Source organism: Panthera onca, chromosome D1 (genome assembly GCF_046562875.1).
Source record: "Panthera onca isolate mPanOnc1 chromosome D1, mPanOnc1 haplotype 2, whole genome shotgun sequence".
In the NCBI taxonomy this organism is placed as follows: domain Eukaryota; kingdom Metazoa; phylum Chordata; class Mammalia; order Carnivora; family Felidae; genus Panthera; species Panthera onca.
Genome location: NC_138348.1, coordinates 16,528,149 through 16,546,151, shown reverse-complemented (window position 1 = coordinate 16,546,151; position 18,003 = coordinate 16,528,149). Strand labels below are relative to the sequence as shown.

Sequence of the window (18,003 nt, the reverse complement as noted above, 5' to 3'; positions counted from 1 at the left end):
GTCTCTACCTGTTCTAAACACTTTGGTAACCTCAAAGACTTATTTGTTGTTTTGAATTTCTATTAATGAAAATGATGTGCAGAGAATGTTGCTAAATTGAAATTGCTATTCAAGGCCCGGTAAATAATTTTTTGTTATTTCTTAAATGTTTCAAATCTTGAACAAAGGCCTTAACTGAGGTTATTTCTCAGGAAGGCAAAGCTGTAAGTGGTGAGTCTGGGGAAAATAGGTGTTGATTAAGCTTGATGGGAAGCAGTAATTGTTGGAGGATTATGATGTGTAAATATATTTTTGACCTAGTTAAGCCATTTTGTAAAAGATGACACTTGATAAATTTAATCAAATTTATGTTGGTGGGAACCACATAGAATTTTTTGTAAATATCCGAAATTATATACGGTAATTAGGTTATGTCCCTAGGGCGAAAAATTTAATAAAGAGGTAAGGAGCTCTAATTAACTTACATATTCAGCATATTATCAGGAAAGGGATAAGAAATTTAAAAGTCTGCAGCAGAGTTTGCAATGTAATTGAGAGATGAGGATGCTAATTGGTAAAATGGCCTTGACTTGAACTAAGTGATAACATAAAAGCCCTACTTTGCCTCAGTCCTCTAGCAGCTGATGTACTGCCTTAAAACCCACCCTATCAGAGGGCCTCCACCCTTAATGTATTTTGGCAGTTGTAACTGTTGGTGACAATGACTAACTTGAGCCATGGTTGGCAGTGTCTTAAAAGAAAGTCGAATACATACATTGTCAAGTGAGAAGGTTCTCTTGGTTCTTGGTGGTCGAATTCCAACTTGCTTGTCCCTGAGGGAGAGAAAGATACATGGACCTCATACTGGGATGATACCAGTTAGCCATCCAACATGATTTTAATTTCGCAAAATTGTCTCCTTTTAGGAAAGGCAGTATGTTGATATCTTGATGCTTCTCTTTCCATCCACTTAGCAATTTTATTTTTCAAATAATTGGATTTGTGGTGTATAAGCAGTCTCTTGTAACTGAAGTTGTTCTCAAAACCTCGACTGAACTAACAAAATTAGTTTTCTGAGCATGTACATACAAGGACTAGACACTGGTTCTGGATCACCATTTATTTGGTAGTTTTAGCGACCGAGATCTTTCCTAAATGTGCCAGTAAGCCTCTGATCACCGTTTCAAAATCACTTCACCTGTTTTTCCTGCTGACTTTGCTTGGGGAATCTTGAAGGTCAGACTGAGGAGTTTGTCAAAATTTCTGGAGCATAGGAGCAATATAATGACATCATGCTTAGACTAGTCTTTTAGCAGTTTGCCTGAGGTTTACAGTGTAACCTAGAAGGTGTTGGGGAGGAAAACTTTTCCTATACACTCTTACATTTAGTACTTGGGGGCCTGCAACGTAAACTGACACAAGACTAATTAGCAACCATAGGGGTGCTCAGCGATGAATAACCCAGGTGGCTAGAATTTGGGACTTATATACCTAACTGAATAAGAGAAAGGTGCCTAAGAGAAGAGGCTTTTATGGGAAGAGCAAAAAAGGTTTTTTCGAAAAAACAAATGAGTTTTTAGGAGAAGAAATGGGTGATAAAGTTTGTGATGATATTTGTTTAGGTAGGTGCAAATGGTCTTTCCCTTTTCTTCATGACCATGAAACTTCCCCCAGAGAGAGGATTTATGGTAGGTCTACTCCTGATCTCTCTCTTGGGAATAGATGCCAACCTGAAATGGGAATTTATGGCTGTCCTCATTTCTCTGAAGTTTCTGCTTTTAGTCAGATAAGGGAAGCCCGAGAAGGTTTCTTTCTACATCTGTTGAATCTCAAATGTCTTCAGCTAAAAATAAACTTTTTGCCAAAGTGGCTTATTTTGGGATGGCATATCCTGATCCTCTTCAAATGGAGAGTAACTAACCAAGTGAGTCTCTTCCAGATAAGAAATGAGACTTGGATTAAGGTGGTATCTTTGGAAATGAAAGAGTAGCAAATATAAAGGAGTTTGCAGAAACAAGAGCTTGAAGGATTTAGTAATGGCTAGTATTAACAAAGGGCAGAAAAAAGGACAGAATTCAATTGTAGGTCTCTTTTTAATGTTTGTTCCAAATTTCCCCTTTGTATTCCTTGGAACACTCAAGGGATTTTGCAAAAAGTAAGACGTTAGGTAGACTTTGTATTACATTCCTGTTGTAGCCTGTGAACTAACTGTGTGATAGACAAGGCCTGAGGGAACAACAAACTCTGATACCTGTGAGATAGATAACTTTTTCCCCAGTCGAGATCTCACCCTTTTGGCTCAGTAACTAACTCTAGCTACATAATCCTTTTAGTGCTTACAGTGGTACAAAAAGTCACAAGAGTCATTGTGCTATTATGTTTGCATTGGTTGAAGTTCTGGTGGTGGGAACACAGTTCCCCACTTCAGTATAAAATAAGGGCAGTGCAATCCTCCAGGACTATTCTTATCTCAGATCTGTTGCTGGGTTGCTTCAGGGCTGTAAGCAGTTTAGCCCTTTAAAAGTTTTTTGTTTTTTAATTTTTAGCATAACATTTGTTTGTGTTATTTTTAACCACAATTAGGAAGGTCTGAAGGTGGGTGGTATGTTTTAAACGCTGTCAGACATACAAATGGTAGTCTCCAAAAGGTAAGTCCCTTATAATTTGCATCACTTTAGGCTTTAACCTGTCCTTGTTCCCAGTGGACTCTCCTGTGGCTTCTGAGTCCGGGGATTGTTTCTTCTCAGGTATTTTATTTCTCCTTCATTGGTTTCTTCCCCCCACCCCACATAAATTTGCTCAGATAGCCCTGTGCTACAGAGAAAATCCTTTCAACACCTTGAGGTCTTTTTCTGTACAACTTCTCAGAAGCCAGTTGAATCACCACCACTCTAAGAACCAATCCTCTCAAAGGTTATTAGCAACATGCCGCCAAGTCCAGTGTCCTTTTTCTCACCTCAAGAATAAAGGAAATCAGAATGTGTCCCTCCAAAATATGTCTCTTCGATATAAAAATTATTTTGACAGATCAAAATTAAGGCAATTAAGCAGCAAATGGAGGAGAACCTTTCTTTACCTTCTGCTTTTCTGCCTAAAGGTGAGATATAAATTCTCCTTTTCCTGGAGGCAGACTCTTATCAGCTCAGAGAAGGTACCAGTGGAATCTGCCAACACCCCTTACTCCATTAGTTTCCTCCCATACATTTATACCTTCCTACAGTTTGCTGCCCTTGGAAGAACTGCTTTCCTTTGTCCCATCATTTCTCTAGAAATTTACCATTCTTTGTTGAAGATCCCATATAAGCAACAGTTCTAAGCCACCGTATTGAATTATTTTTCTGTTGAGGTTTCTATTGTGAGATGTGCACTGCAGGTGTTGATAAATTGTTTTTTTCCTCTTATTAATCTGTCTTTTTGTTAAAGAGGCCCAGCTGAAAACCTACGATGGGTAGAGGTAAAGTTTTGCCTCTTCCACAAGAGCTTTATATTATTTGGCCATCGCTTCAATTTTGAAACTTATTTCCTCTTGATTTCAGTAATAACAGCTCAGAAGTCTTTTTGCCTCCTATTTCTCCGATTAGTTCTTGCATTTCTCTTTATGGTTCTTTTATGCCAATATTTTCTGGTGGCCTTCGTTATTTTATTTTTTTTTTTTCTGTTATCTTCCATGGTAATTTTATGTACTGCTATAGTTTTTAAACTATTTCTTCTTTTTGGAGAATGTCTACTTCTTCTACTTCTCCCTTCCTACTTTAACCTCAGTCTTAGTCTTTTCATTAGTTACAAATTGGGCATTTTCAGATAGATCTTCTGGTGTTTCTAATTCAATCTATTATATAGTCTGAGCTGACTGGCTAAGACTAAAAATAATGATCCTCAACCCCAAACTTATACTACAAGAAAAATTAATTTATGATGGATCATGAATCGAAACATGAAATGTAAACAATAACATTTTTAGAAGAAAATGTAGAAGATTTTCATGAGTTTGAGATCAGCAAAATTTTTCAACAGAGCACAAAGGAGTGCTGAAAAGAGTTGAGAAATTGGACTTAAAAAGTTTAAGAACCTCTTTTAATCACTTTCAAAGACTCCATAAGAGGATACCACTCAGCAATAAAAAGGGATAAGCTATGAACGTGGAACACAGCATGGGTAAACCTCCAAATAATTATGCTAAGTGAAAGAAGCCAAAGAGTACATACTGTATGGTCTAATTTGTATAAAACTCTAGAAAATACAGATAGGGATCTATAGTGATAGAAAGCGTGGCAGCGATTGCCTAGGGATGGGGCATTGAGGAGGGGCCGGAAGGAGTCATTACAAAGGAATATGAGGAAACTTAGGGATAGAGATGTTCACTATTTTGTGGTAGTGGTTTTACAGTTACAAATATATGTCAAAACCTACCATGTCTTACACTTCCAGATATTGTTTATTGCCAGTTATACCTCAGTAAGGCTGCTTTTAATGTAGAAATAAAGAAACGCCACAGATTAAGAACAGGTGAAGGCCATTTAATCAGAGCTTGTCATGGCAGGGGAGTTAGCCACCATCACTTGCACTGGCAGAGACTCACAGGCAGGTAGACCAGTGGAAAAAAGTGGAAAAAAGACAAAGCTTCAGGTATGTCCTGATTTGGGGTTATTGGCATAGGAACACTGTAGGCAGCCTAACCACAAGTTGGGGCTTGGTTAGGGATGTGGTTGGTTAGGGATGCATACTTGGCTTTCCTAAGTTGGAAGCAGGGACAGAAATTGGGGAAGCTGTCAGTTATTAACCAGGTATTGACTGGGCTCTTTACAGGGTTATTGTTCGGCTTCCTGGACTACTTGCTAGAGATAGTCTGCCTTCCTTGACTGGTTACTGTAGGTAGTAGGTTGGCTTCTTGCACTAGGTGGTGGAGATATTAGTTTGGCTTCCTTCCTGGGCTGGTTTCTGCAGGTTGTCAGTCAGAGCTCTATTTTTATATATGTAGTCTGGCCTTTGTTAGTATATTCAGATTCTCATGAAAAAGATGTAAGAAAGGCAAACCACAAACTGGGAGAAGATATTTACAGTATATATTCAACAAAGTATTTATATCTACTATATATATTTTAGAAACTTCTACAATTCAGTAAGAAAAAGATAACCTAATTTTTTAAATAGGCAAAAGGCTTGAACTAGTACTTCATTAAAGAGGATTTCCAAATGGCTAGTAAACATGAAAAGGTGCTAGTAGGGAAAATTCAGTGGTCATTTAATCACTAATCATTTAATACAGATTAAATGAGATACTACCACACCCTTACCAGGATGGCTAAAATTAAAGAATTAGTAGTACCAAGTATTAGCGTAGTATAGATGTGGAGCAGCTGGAACTCTCATACACTGCTGGTGAGAGTGTACCTTGGTACAGATTCTAGAAAACTGTCGGTGTCTGTTTAAGTTTATGGGGGTGCCTGGATGGCTCAGTCGGTTGAATGACTTCAACTCAGGTAATCATCTCCAGTTCATGGGTTTGAGCCCCGCCTCAGGCCTGTTGGATGCAGGGCCTGCTTTATGTAGGCCTCTGTCCCCCACTCTCTCTGCCCCTCCCCGCTTGCGTTCTCTTTCTCTCTCTCTCTCTCTCTCTCTCTCTCTCTCTCTCTCAAAGGTAAACATTTAAAAAAACACTAAATATGTATACTCTGTGACCCAACATTAACACTCCTGGGTTTCTATCTGATGGCAGTGAGTGTTTACATCCACCAAAAGACTTGTGTAAAAATCTTGCTAAAAACAGGAAACAACCCAAATGTTTATCAGCCTGGAATTTATAGTTTATGGTATATTCATGAAGCGGAGTGCAACATAGCAGTGAAAAAAGAATAAAGTGCTACATACAACATTATAAAAGAATCTCACAGGCATGATTTGAATAAAGGAAGCTACCCACAAAAGAGTTAATATTGTTTGATTCCATTTATATAAATGGAACAATTTGTCAAAATAGATAAGACTAATCTATGATGATAGAGGTAAGCATAATGGTTCCTTTTTGGTGAGTTTATTGACTGAGAGGACACAAAGGAGCCCTCTGGAGTATTGGAAATGTTCTATAACTTGATCTGACTTGTGGTTATATGCATGTATATATACAAAATTATGTATTATGTGTTGAAATAGAAATGAAAACAAAATATTTTTTGAGCTGTATACCCAAGATTTGCACATTTCACTACATGTAAGTTATACCTCATCTTTATTTTTATATTTTTTTGTAATTTCAAGTTTTTATTTAAATTCCAGTTAGTTAACATAGAATGTAATATAGCTTCAGGAGTAACTTCCAGTGCTCATCACTACAAACGCCCTCCTTAATCCCCGTCACCCATTTAACCCATCTCCCCACCCAGCTCCCACCATCAACCCTAAGTTTGTTCTCCATAGTTAAGAGTCTGTTTTATGGCTTGACTCTTTCTTTTTTCGCCCCTATGTTCATCTGTTTCATTTCTTAAATTCCACATATTAGTGAAATCATATGATGTTTGTCTTTCTCTGATTTATTTCACTTAACATAAAACACTGTAGCTCCATCCATGTCGTTGCAAATGTCAAGATTCAGCCTTTTTTATGTCTGAGTAATATTCCACTGCATGTATATACCACATCTTCTTTATCCATTCATCAGTCGATGGACATCCATAGTTTGGCTATTGTTGATAATACAACTATAAATATGGGGATTCATGTATCCCTTTGAATCAGTATTTTTGTGTCCTTTGGGTAAATACCCAGTAGTGCAATTGCTGGATCATAGGGTAGTTCTATTTTTAACTTTTGAGGAACCTCCATACTGTTTTCCAGAGTGTCTACACCAGTTTGCATTCCCACCAACAGCGCAAGAGGTTTTCCCCTTCTCTGCATTCTCACCAACATCTCTTATTTCCTGTTGTTAATTTTAGTCAGTCTGACAGGTGTGAGGTGGTATCTTGTCATTGTTTTGATTTGTATTTCCCTGATAAGTGAGGTTGGGCATTTTCTTTTTTTTTTTTTTTTTTTTTTTAATTTTTTTTTTAACGTTTATTTATCTTTGAGACAGGGAGAGACAGAGAATGAATGGGGGAGGGTCAGAGAGAGGGAGACACAGAATCCGAAACAGGCTCCAGGCTCTGAGGGTCAGCACAGAGCCCGACGCGGGGCTTGAACTCACGGACCGAGAGATCATGACCTGAGCCAAAGTCGGCCACTTAACCGACTGAGCTACCCAGGCGCCCCAAGGTTGGGCATTTTCTCATGTGTCTGTTAACCATCTGCATGTCTTCTTTGGAAAAATGTCTATTCATGTCTTCTGCCCATTTCTTCACTGGATTATTTGTTTTTGGGGTGTTGAATTTGATAAGTTGTTTATAGATTTTGAATACTAACCCTTTGTCAGATAATATCATTTGCAAATATCTTCTCCCATTCCGAAGGTTCCCTTTTAGTTTTGTTGAGTGTTTCCTTTGCTGTGTAGAAGCTTTTTATCTTGATGAAGTCCCAGTAGTTCATGTTTGCTTTTGTTTCCCTTGCCTTTACTGATGTGTCTAGTGAGAAATTGCTCTGGCCAGAGTCCAAGAGGTTACTTCCTGTATTCTCTTCTAGGATTTTGATAGTTTCCTGTCTCACATGTAGGTCTTTCATCCATTTTGAATTTAATTTTGTGTACGGTATTATACCTCAATTTAAAATTTTTCCTGTTTCACCTCTCTTCTTTTGTTTATATTTTTCCTTGAAACTAGCTCTCCTTCTGGCTTCCTTGCTTATTGTTAACTGAAACCAGTTAAATTTTTTGTAGTCAGTCCTTAAATCCTGCCGGCTCTTCCTTTAAAGTATCTCCATCCATACTATTTGAAACCATGTCTGTAGTAGAGTTTTAGCCATGACCACAAGCCTTCATTATTACCAGGGAATTAACGGTTTCTCTGCTTTTCATACTCAAACCTTTTCTGCAACATGGCAGCAAAGCTATCTTTCTAAAGCACCATTCAGAGGATGCTAGCACCCTCACTATGTTAATTCCTTCCCTCCTAAGTCTTGAGGAGGCTACCGTTTCTGGTGTACTAGGTGCACATCAGGCTCTAGCATTGCATTCAGGATTCTCATGATCTGGCCCCAGCCAGCCACACTGCTTCCCTATCCATACACAATTCTTTGGAAAACTGGAATACTTAATCGTCCCAAATCCATTTTGTTCTCTGTCGCTGATATTCTTCGTTCAAGTTCTTCTCTCCCTAAATGCTTTTTTCCTCATGCCAGCCCCATATCAAACAATTTCAGCCTGAGGGGGCTATGGTGTGCCCCATGAAATCCAAGAACCCCATGAAATTATATCCAAACATTTCTATATATGTGCATTTTTATGGAGAAAGGCTTGTTTTCAGATTATCAAAAGGGGTCCATAAACCCCCAAAAGTTCAACTGATTTAGTGGCCCTTTGAAGGAATATAAATGATCTCATTTTGTTTTAACAAAGTTTTTATCTTGTTAAAATTTAGTCCTCTGGGCGTCTGGGTGACTCAGTGGGTTAAGTGTACAACTCTTGATTTCAGCTCAGGTCATGATCTCTCAGTTCATAAGATCAAGCCCCTCGTCAGGCTCTGTGCTGACAGTATGGAGCCTGCTTGGAGTTCTCTCTCTCCCTATCCCTCTCTCTCTCTCTCTCTCAGCACCCCCCCAAAAATAAACATTAAAAAAAAAATTTTTTTTTAATGTTTATTTATTATTGAGAGACCAAGAGAGACAGAGCACACGCATGGGAGGGGCAGAGGGATGAGGAGACATAGAATCTGAAGCAGCTCCAGGCTCTGAGCTGTCAGCACAGAGCCTGACGTGGGGCTCGAACTGACAAGCCACAGCGCATGACCTGAGCTGAAGTCAGACGCCAACTGACTGAGCCACCCAGGAGCCCCAAACATTTTTTAATATTAAAAAAAAAAATGCAAAAAAACAGTCTTCATGGGGCATCTGGGTGGCTCAGTCAGTTGAACATCTGACTCTTGATTTCAGCCCAGCTCATGATCCCAGGATCATGGGATTGAGCTCCGTGTTGGATTCCACACTGAGCATGGAACCTGCTTAAAATTCTCTCTCTCCCTTCCTTTTTCCCTCCCTCCTTCTCTCTCTTTTTCTCTCTTCCTCTCCCCACCCCTCTCCCCTCCTCTCTCTCTCTAAAATTAAAAATATATTTAATAAATTAAATAAACATCTTCAGTATGCTAGGTAGTAGAACTTTTTTTAATCAATAAGTTATATTTCAAGCTTAAAGTTTCAGATGCAGGTAAAATGGCTTGTCTTGTTCATCGTTTAGGTCTCTAGATTTATTTCTTTGTGTGGAATTTATTTTCCTCACAAGATAGTATCTTAATACTTTTTACTTTGGTATCTTAGGGGGAGATTTTTTTTTCCCCTCCCACATGATTGTTTGCACAGCTAGACAATACCATCTCTGTATGCTTTGAATTTAAAAGATATTAGTCACATTTTTCAACACTTTTTTTTTCTGTTTTAGATTCCTATAGGCAATGGAAACTGATCTCAATTCCCAGGACAGAAAGGACCTGGACAAGTTTATTAAATTTTTTGCCCTCAAGGTAATATGTCTATTCTCTTGAACTCAGAACTGTTAGAAATAACTTCCGTGCTTCTCCCTTTTTGGAAATATAGAATAACAGCTTGCAGCTTGCCCATTTTAAGGGATACTTCTGTCTGTTGTAAACCAAACTGTGAAGTTTGGGGGTGGTACTGGGGGTGTAACTAAAAAGTAACTTCCAATTTTCCACAGCTACTTGTTCAAAAAAAAATTTTTTTTTGTAAGGCTGTTTGCAGAAATGTCAAACTATTATGCCAGGTTATTGGCACAGTATGTTCCCTTGGGTTGGGAACAAAGACTGTGGACTGGAATGGACATCATTTTGGGCATCTTTCCCAAACCGTCAACTAACTCTGAAATGTCCAACTTCCATTTATTATTTCCTTCTGGATAAATGAGGAATTAAAACTGAATTTTGAATGCTTTAGAAGTTATATTTTCCTAAATCTAAAAATCATTTCCACCTTTATCGCTTTTTCTCACGATTACCATGTAAAAAAACAATCCATGCTGTAGATTCTGGTTGTAAAATTAGTTGGGAGACTTTTGCCATATGGGCCAAATGATATGAATAATTGTGGAATCCTTGGTTTAAATCTACTATGATTACATAAGTGTACGGCAGTGAATATTTAAACCTATGGTTGGACTTGTTTCTTTATGAAAGTCAGAGACACCATGTGCAAATTTCCTTCTGCCATGTGAGAATATTATAGATCCCAAGCCTTGAACTAAAATTCCTCTAGTTGGTGACATTATGCCCTCAAGAATATTTGCAGTATTAGTTTTGTATAGTGTTTTTTCTATCTGTCCTTCAATTTTAAAATCCTACCCTTTCCTACAGTATAGTTATGCTCATTGGCATCTTTTTAACCCTGCATTCAGAGGATGTGAACCCTGATTGTGAACCAAATCAATTTAAGACTCTTCATCTTTGATTTGGTTGTTTGTTTGCTTTTTTTCAGACTGTCCAAGTGATTGTCCAGGCTCGACTTGGTGAGAAGATTTGTACTCGTTCATCTTCATCCCCGACGGGTTCAGACTGGGTAAAATTCCCGTTTTTTGTTAAGGGATATACTATGGTGTCTGTTACAAGGAATCCTAATGCAGTAGGAATGAATACTATCTATAGTATTACTAAATCATAACATTAAAACAGTAATTCCATTTGATCCATTCACTAGGTCAAATGTTAGTCCTAGGTTTGTTTGGTTCTCGGCTTTCTGCTGCAGTAGGTGAAAAGCTTAGACTTTAGAGAACAAAAATATCTTGTTAACTAATCTTTGTAATAAGTCATTAGCCCTCTCAACCTGAGTTTTAGGGCTTTGATGTAGGATGTCTCTTCTGGGCAAGAGAGAAATGAATGAATGGCTTCAATCACTCAAAGCAATGCATGCATTACCCAACATAACCATCTTACTGCTTTATGGTTCCATAATGTTTTTTGTGAGTGTTTCACACAGTCTCTTTTGTTTTCTAGTTCAATTTAGCAATCAAAGATATCCCAGAGGTTACACATGAAGCAAAAAAGGCCCTGGCAGGACAGCTGCCTGCCGTTGGGAGATCGATGTGTGTGGAGATCTCACTCAAGACTTCTGAGGTAAGGTTATGACCAGGGTGGTGTTTTCACTTGGCACCAGAGGTCTTCACATTCCAGTTTCAACTCAGCCTCATTCCTGCCCCTTCTCTCTCTGAACTTAGCATTCTCTGAGGAGGTCATGCTTTTTTTACTTATTCTCCCAAACACTTGGAGTAGGCTCTTTGTCCTTCATATATATCCTCTATAGATGAATGTTTTTACTTATCTTTTAAGACTCACATGCTCTTGAAAATCCCCCCGATTCTTGGGGGAGAGGTAACTACTTTTTTTAGACTTCCTATGTGTTTTATTTACATTGATCCTAAAGTATAACTTGATGTATTGTGATTTTTCTAGGTTTTTTTTTCCTGGTGTGTTGTGATTTTACCTTATTTCACACCAGGATCGAGGCAGATATTGTTACTAGTATGTTTATTCATCTATTTCCACTATAAGATTGTGAAGCTGCATGGTATAATAAAAGGCAATTGGAGTTTAGAGCTACACAGACACAAGTTCAGATCCTAGCTGAGTGACTTTGGCCAAATTACTTAACTCCATCCCCACCAACACCACCAAACTAACATGACACTTCATAGTCTTACAAGGCTATGTTATTTGATTGATTGATTGATTGATTGATTGATTTATATTTTGAGAGAGAGAGCATATGTGCATGTGCATGAGGTAGGGAGAGAGAGGATCCCAAGCAGGCTCCATGCTATCAGTGCAGAGTCCAATGAGGGCTCGACCCCACTAACTGTTAGATCATGACTTGAGGCGAAATCAAGAGCAGATGCGTAACCGACTGAGCTACCCAGGTGCCCCTATTTTCTCACTTAATACTTATTTATAAAGTGCCTAACTAACATAAAGTAGGTGATCATTACATGTTCCTGTTCATACTTTACAAACACTTTTATTCTTGAGGTCAGTGGTTATACCACATCTTATTTATCTTTGTAGTTCTTCAAATTCTTTTTTTTTTTAATGTTTATTTATTTTTAAGAGAGACAGACAGAATGTGAGTGGGGGAGGGGCAGAGAGCGAGGGAGACACAGAACCTGAAGCAGGCTCTAGGCTCCAAGCTGTCAGCACAGAGCCTGATGTGGGGCCTGAACCCATGAACCATGAGATCATGATCTGAGCTGAAGTCGGACACTTAACTGACTGAGCCACCCAGGTACCCCTTAAATTCTTTTTGAAATGAAGCAGGATGTAACTAAATCATCTCTTATGTATGCCTAGCACAGTGCCTGGGATGGCCCATAGTAGCCTCTCCATGAATTTTGTTGAATGAATGATGTTAGTACTTATTCCATGGAAACTTTAGCACCCCACAAAAACAAAACTTCCTATTCTTCGTTGAATTGCCAGTTTGTACTATGAATTATTTTCCTTAGTGATCCATAGCGAGTCCTAAAGGAATCTCTAGAAGAATTATTTTCCTTTTCCAGGTACAATCTGAGTATAAAATGTTCTGATCATCCTAGACAAACTGCATCAACTTGTTTTGGATACTTCCGACTAGTTAGCCATCCCTTGATTTTGGGGAGCAGGGGAATTCAAAATTTATCATGCCATTTAAAAATGACAGTATGATGAAAAGGATATATTAAGGGTACATATTTCAGTTTGATCTAGAACAAGTTCGCTATTCCACAAACTAACCTAAGCTTACTCCCAAACCTAAAAGAACAGCTCTCTTCCAGTTGATTGGTAATAAGGTTACTTGTCTTCAAAAGTGTGTGACTATTCTTCTCACTGAGTGGCACACAAGAGTGTTACAGGGTTGAGGGATTCTGGCTTTAGTCTGTTTTTCTTTCCCACCCACTAGGCTAAGTCTGTTCAGAGTACCAGAGAAAGACTGAACAGTTTGGCTGAAGACATTACACAGCTAAAAAGATTTTTAAGCAAGCAGCTTGTTAAGGTATTCCTTAACTGTGGGCGTCACCTAAAAATATCCCCTGTAGAATTGGAGGGAAAGGCTGTCTCCATCATTTGAAGTATTGGCCTTTCTGAAGAGCAATTTGGATATACATAACAAAAGTCTTAGAAGCATAAATACTCTTGGGGCACCTGGGTGGGTTAGTTGGTTGAGTGTCCAACTCTTGATTTTGGCTCGTATCATGATCTCACAGTTCAGGGATCAAACCCTGCATCAGGCTGTACACTGGTAACAAGAAGCCTACTTGGGATTCTCTCTTTCTCTCTGCTCCTCCCCTGCTCACCCTCCCTCTCTCAAAATAAATAAACATTAAAAAAAAAAAAAAGAATGCTCTTTAACAGCGCTAATTCTGAAAATTTGCCTTAAGAAACTAATTCAGGGTGAGGACAAAGCTTTAGTCTCAAGGATATTTATCACAGTTTTGTCTGTAATAGCGAAAGATTAGAAATAACTTATATGTCCACGTACAGGGGGACTGATTTGATGAAATGATGCTCATATGGTGGAATACTATGCAGCCATTAAAAATGGTATGGAATTTTTAATTATAGGGAAATTTCATGTTACATTTATTAATAAAAATGATAAAAATAGCATATATAGTATAATCTCACGTTATTTTTTAAGTTTATTTGTTTAAGTAATTTCTACACCCAAGATCAAGAGCTACATGCTCTTCCAACTGAGCCAGCCAGGAGCCCCTCACATCATTTATTAAAGTAGCTGATTAGATTATAAATTGATTTTTTTTTTTGCTTTATTTATATTTTCCACATTTTTATAGTGACTGTATAGTGCTTTGTAATAAGAGTAAATAATTTTAAAAAACCAAATAAAACTGAAATATCTTTCAATGTCCCATCCACAGGGCGATTCCATGGAGCTAGAAATTTGGTGTCTTGAAATGAATGAAAAGTAAGTACTCTGTTTTAGGGTCCGTGGTTGCGGTAGCTGAGAATAAAACAGATGACATCATGTGAAAAGCAGGGCTTTGTTATCAGTTGTGGAGGGTGTTCTTCCCACTTAACAAAGCCAATAGCTCTTTGCTACAGTTTGCCTCATGCTTGGCTTCCAGCCCAGGCACAGAGATGACCTTCAGAGGGAGGTCAGTCCGGCCAGACTCAGACACCACAGGGAAAGGAGCAGAGCAAAGGCTCAAAAAGATTTGTTGTTTTCCCAGAGTACAGCTAGTTCTCTGATTAAATCCCTTGCGAACTCTTGTAACATGACTGCTCTGTTTTGTCTTTTTTTCTGTGTGGCAGATTTCCCTTCCCTACTCCTTTTTTTACACCCTGTGTTGGTCATGGATTGGAAATGCCTGTTATTTTCCTTTTCCATTTTCTTCTTTCAAGGAAGATTAGCTTGCTTCCTGCCTGAAGCTTTAGTTTTCTAGAACAGTATATAGGAAAATTGAGGAAATAGCAACACATCAAAAGAAAAATCTTAATAAGTATGTGGGGTGTGGGCATTATTTTTCTTTCTTAAATAGAAAGCAGTTGACAGGTTATAGTCCAAAGTTTTAATACCAAACACACTTTCTCCAGATTCCTATTAGATGTATAGAGGTAGATAGCTCATAAGATAGCATATTGAAATTGTTTGCACCTTCAATAGTATAATTGCAGTGTTGAATTACTTTTTTTAAGTCTGTAGCTTTATTTCTTAGATAACTGCTTCAAATCAGGAAAGAAATACAGTAGGTGCCTTTTGAGGTCTATCTGCCTAGTTCTAGAGTATGAGAAAGTAAAAACTTTTGCTTACATCAATAATCTGTTGATAAACTGATAGAACTCTAATTGCACTTTTAGTTCAGAACATATTTTAATGATAAATTTCATCTTACACAGTTCCCATGCTTAATTTGCAATTGTCTTTGTTGACTGCAATCTTCTGTGAAAGGTATATTTGGACTGCAAAGCAGGTTATATTCTGTCAGAATTTATGAATAATACTAGCAGGTTAATCTCAGTCACTAGATAGAACATAACTAACACCTCTGTGTCTGTGCATTTCTTGGTTTTATGTTAGTTGAATAGGTGAATGCTGATAGTGTCTGTGTGTTTCTCAGGTGTGATAAAGAGATTAAAGTTTCCTACACGGTGTACAACAGACTGTCACTGCTGCTGAAGTCCCTCCTTGCCATAACTAGGGTCACACCGGCTTACAGACTCTCCAGAAAACAGGGGCATGAATATGTCATATTGTACAGGTAAACAACGTAGCTGCTCACCTTCTCGATTCACTCATTAGCTTTGTCACTTTGCACATTGTCTGACCAGCATATGGGTATTCTGTGATTAATTTTGAATAGATGGTTTCTTGGATAGTTGATGCTATAGCTTTACTATGATTATCTATCCCTCCTCTTTTGTGAAGCTCCGTTTTCTGAAGCTACCAGGTTCTTGGTCCTTTTGTCTGTGCACAGTCATGAGTCCTGTGGAGTAGATTTTGCGGTTCTACTGATGCACATCTCAAAGCTGAAAAAGTAGCTTAAGACTTTAAAACAGGCTATCCTGGGAAGATTCCACAGCCTTCTACATTTCGGAATTAAATTTTGTCTAACAGCCTGCCAATTCAATTTGGTTTTTTTCAATTTGTTTTTAATTAGTTGTCTGTGGATATAAAAAACTCATCAATAGTTCTGAGAGTATTTCCCTTGGTAGTTCACCTCAACACATATTTATTGAGTGCCTTTAAAAAAAATTTTTTTTTTAACGTTTTTATTTTATTTTTGAGACAGAGAGAGACAGAGCATGAACAGGGGAGGGGCAGAGAGAGAGGGAGACACAGAATCTGAAACAGGCTCCAGGCTCTGAGCTGTTAGCACAGAGCCCGACACGGGGCTCGAACTCACGGACCGTGAGATCATGACCTGAGCCGAAGTCGGACGCTTAACCGACCGAGCCACCCAGGCGCCCCTATTGAGTGCCTTTTTAATGCAAGCATTGTGCTAGGCCCAAGGAAGAATTATACAGATACCCTGCCCTATAGGTGTTTCTAATCTAATGGGGAAACAGCTTTTTAATAAAAAGCAGGATTGGAAAACTACATAGCAGTATCAGGAAAAAAGTACTAGGTGAACACAAGGAGGGAAAGTTTGTTCCAGGTGGGAGAAACCAGACAGGCTTCCTGGAGAAAGTGGCATTCAAGCTAGACCTTGAAGCAGAGAGAATTTCAGCTGGTAGAACTGAGAGAGAATGATCATTCCAGGTAAGGAGGGCAAAAGATAGCAAGGCATAGAAGTGGGGGATGGGATCTGAGCTGTACTCAGGTTGTCAGATGGACCTGAGTGGTGGTAAAACGGGTAAGTAGGAAAGTGTGAGAGCAGAGCATGGAAAGCCAGGAGTTCCCAAATCACCCAAGACTCTTTTGGCATATTAGTAATGAGCCATTTGTAAGCCTTTGGCTTATATGTATAGAGCTGATTGTGAGGAGAAATTAGTATAGCAGGATGGAAGGACTAAGGATTAGAGACTTAACTAGTTACGTTGAAACAATTTACTACCTGAGAATAGTTATCAAGTCATTCTGTAATTTTCTTAGCAGTAATCTAGCAATCATACTTGTGTTTATTTTTAACATCTTTAAAATATTTTTGTTGTCTTCTCTGTAGTCTTCCCAAGTTTCAGGTTGAGTATTCCATTTGAAAATTACTGGACTTTTAGTCAAATATAACAGATCACTTTCTAACTCTTATGCTAAGCCCTCTTCACTTTGGTTCTTTTGTAAGTAGCCATACTACACTACTAGTTATCAGCTTAGTTAACTAGGACTCCTAGTCCTTTTCATTACCAGTGTTTAAAGTCTTCCTTTAGTCTGTGTCTCTGCAGTAATACAGTATTTATTGCTTACAGTTTATCATTTATGAGTGCGTTTGGATACCGATAACTATAAACCATAGAGAAATCGGTGGTCTCAGATGTAGAATTGTCTATTTTTTTCTCCCTTTTTATACTGTTTTTAACAGGGTAGGGGCACCTGGGTGGCTCAGTCAGTTAAGTGTCCAATTTCAGCTCAGGTCATGATCTCACTGTCCATGAGTTTGAGCTCCGCGTCAGGCTCTGTGCTGACAGCTCAGAGCCTGGAGTTGCTTCAGATTCTGTGTCTCCCTCTCTCTCTGCCCCTCCTCTGCTCGTGCTCTGTCTCTCTCTCAAAAATAAATAAACATAAAAAGAATTAAAAAACCCAGGGTGACAGTATAGTCTTATATCATTAAAGAATAATAGCCTTTTCTTTATTTTAAGCTATATTATCATTTTTTCCCTGGCCCTACAGATTTGATCATGTCAGTTTAGAATTACATCATTATAAGAATTCATTCTGAATTTGTTGTTCATCAAGACTGAATTAAAGTAAATTATTGTCTACTATCTGTGAAAAAAATTTTTACTCAGCATCTGAATGGTATAAAGAATATAGCCAGGGGGCATGTGGGTGGCTCAGTCAGTTAAGCATCTGACTGGGGATATCAGCTCAGGTTGTGATCTTGTTGAGGTTGTGAGATGGAGCCCTGCCCCACGTCAGGCTCTGTGCTGTGCTGAGTGTGGAGTGGAACCTGCTTGTGATTCTCTCTTCCCTGTGCGTGTGTGTATGTGTGTGTGTGTGTACACACGTGTGTGTACATGCGTGCTCTCTCTCTCTCAAAAATAAATAAACATTAAAAAAAATAATAGGGGGGGCGCCTGGGTGGCTCAGTCGGTTGAATGTCCGACTTCAGCTCAGGTCACAATCTCACAGTTCGTGGGTTTGAGCCCTGTGTCGGGCTCTGGGCTGACAGCTCAGAGCCTGGAGCCTGCTTCAGATTCTGTGTCTCTCTCTCTCTCTGCTCCTCTCCTATTCATGCTCTGTCTCTCTCTGCCTCTCAAAAATAAAGAAACGTAATAAAAAAATAAAAAGAAAAAA

General features: G+C 38.6%; 1 protein-coding gene across 9 annotated transcripts in view; it reads left to right on the top strand.

Moving 5' to 3' along the window:
* The window catches only part of ATG13 (autophagy related 13), a 52,687-nt gene that overhangs the window by 16,962 nt on the left and 17,722 nt on the right, over window positions 1-18,003 (top strand). For all 9 annotated transcript variants that reach the window (XM_060606525.3, XM_060606529.3, XM_060606527.3 and 6 more), the window contains 5 exons: window positions 9,494-9,575; window positions 10,540-10,620; window positions 11,055-11,174; window positions 13,970-14,016; window positions 15,170-15,310. In XM_060606525.3, the coding sequence (XP_060462508.1) occupies window positions 9,507-9,575; window positions 10,540-10,620; window positions 11,055-11,174; window positions 13,970-14,016; window positions 15,170-15,310 (458 nt within the window). In that variant the 5' untranslated portion in view covers window positions 9,494-9,506. The remainder of the gene's footprint in view (window positions 1-9,493; window positions 9,576-10,539; window positions 10,621-11,054; window positions 11,175-13,969; window positions 14,017-15,169; window positions 15,311-18,003) is intronic.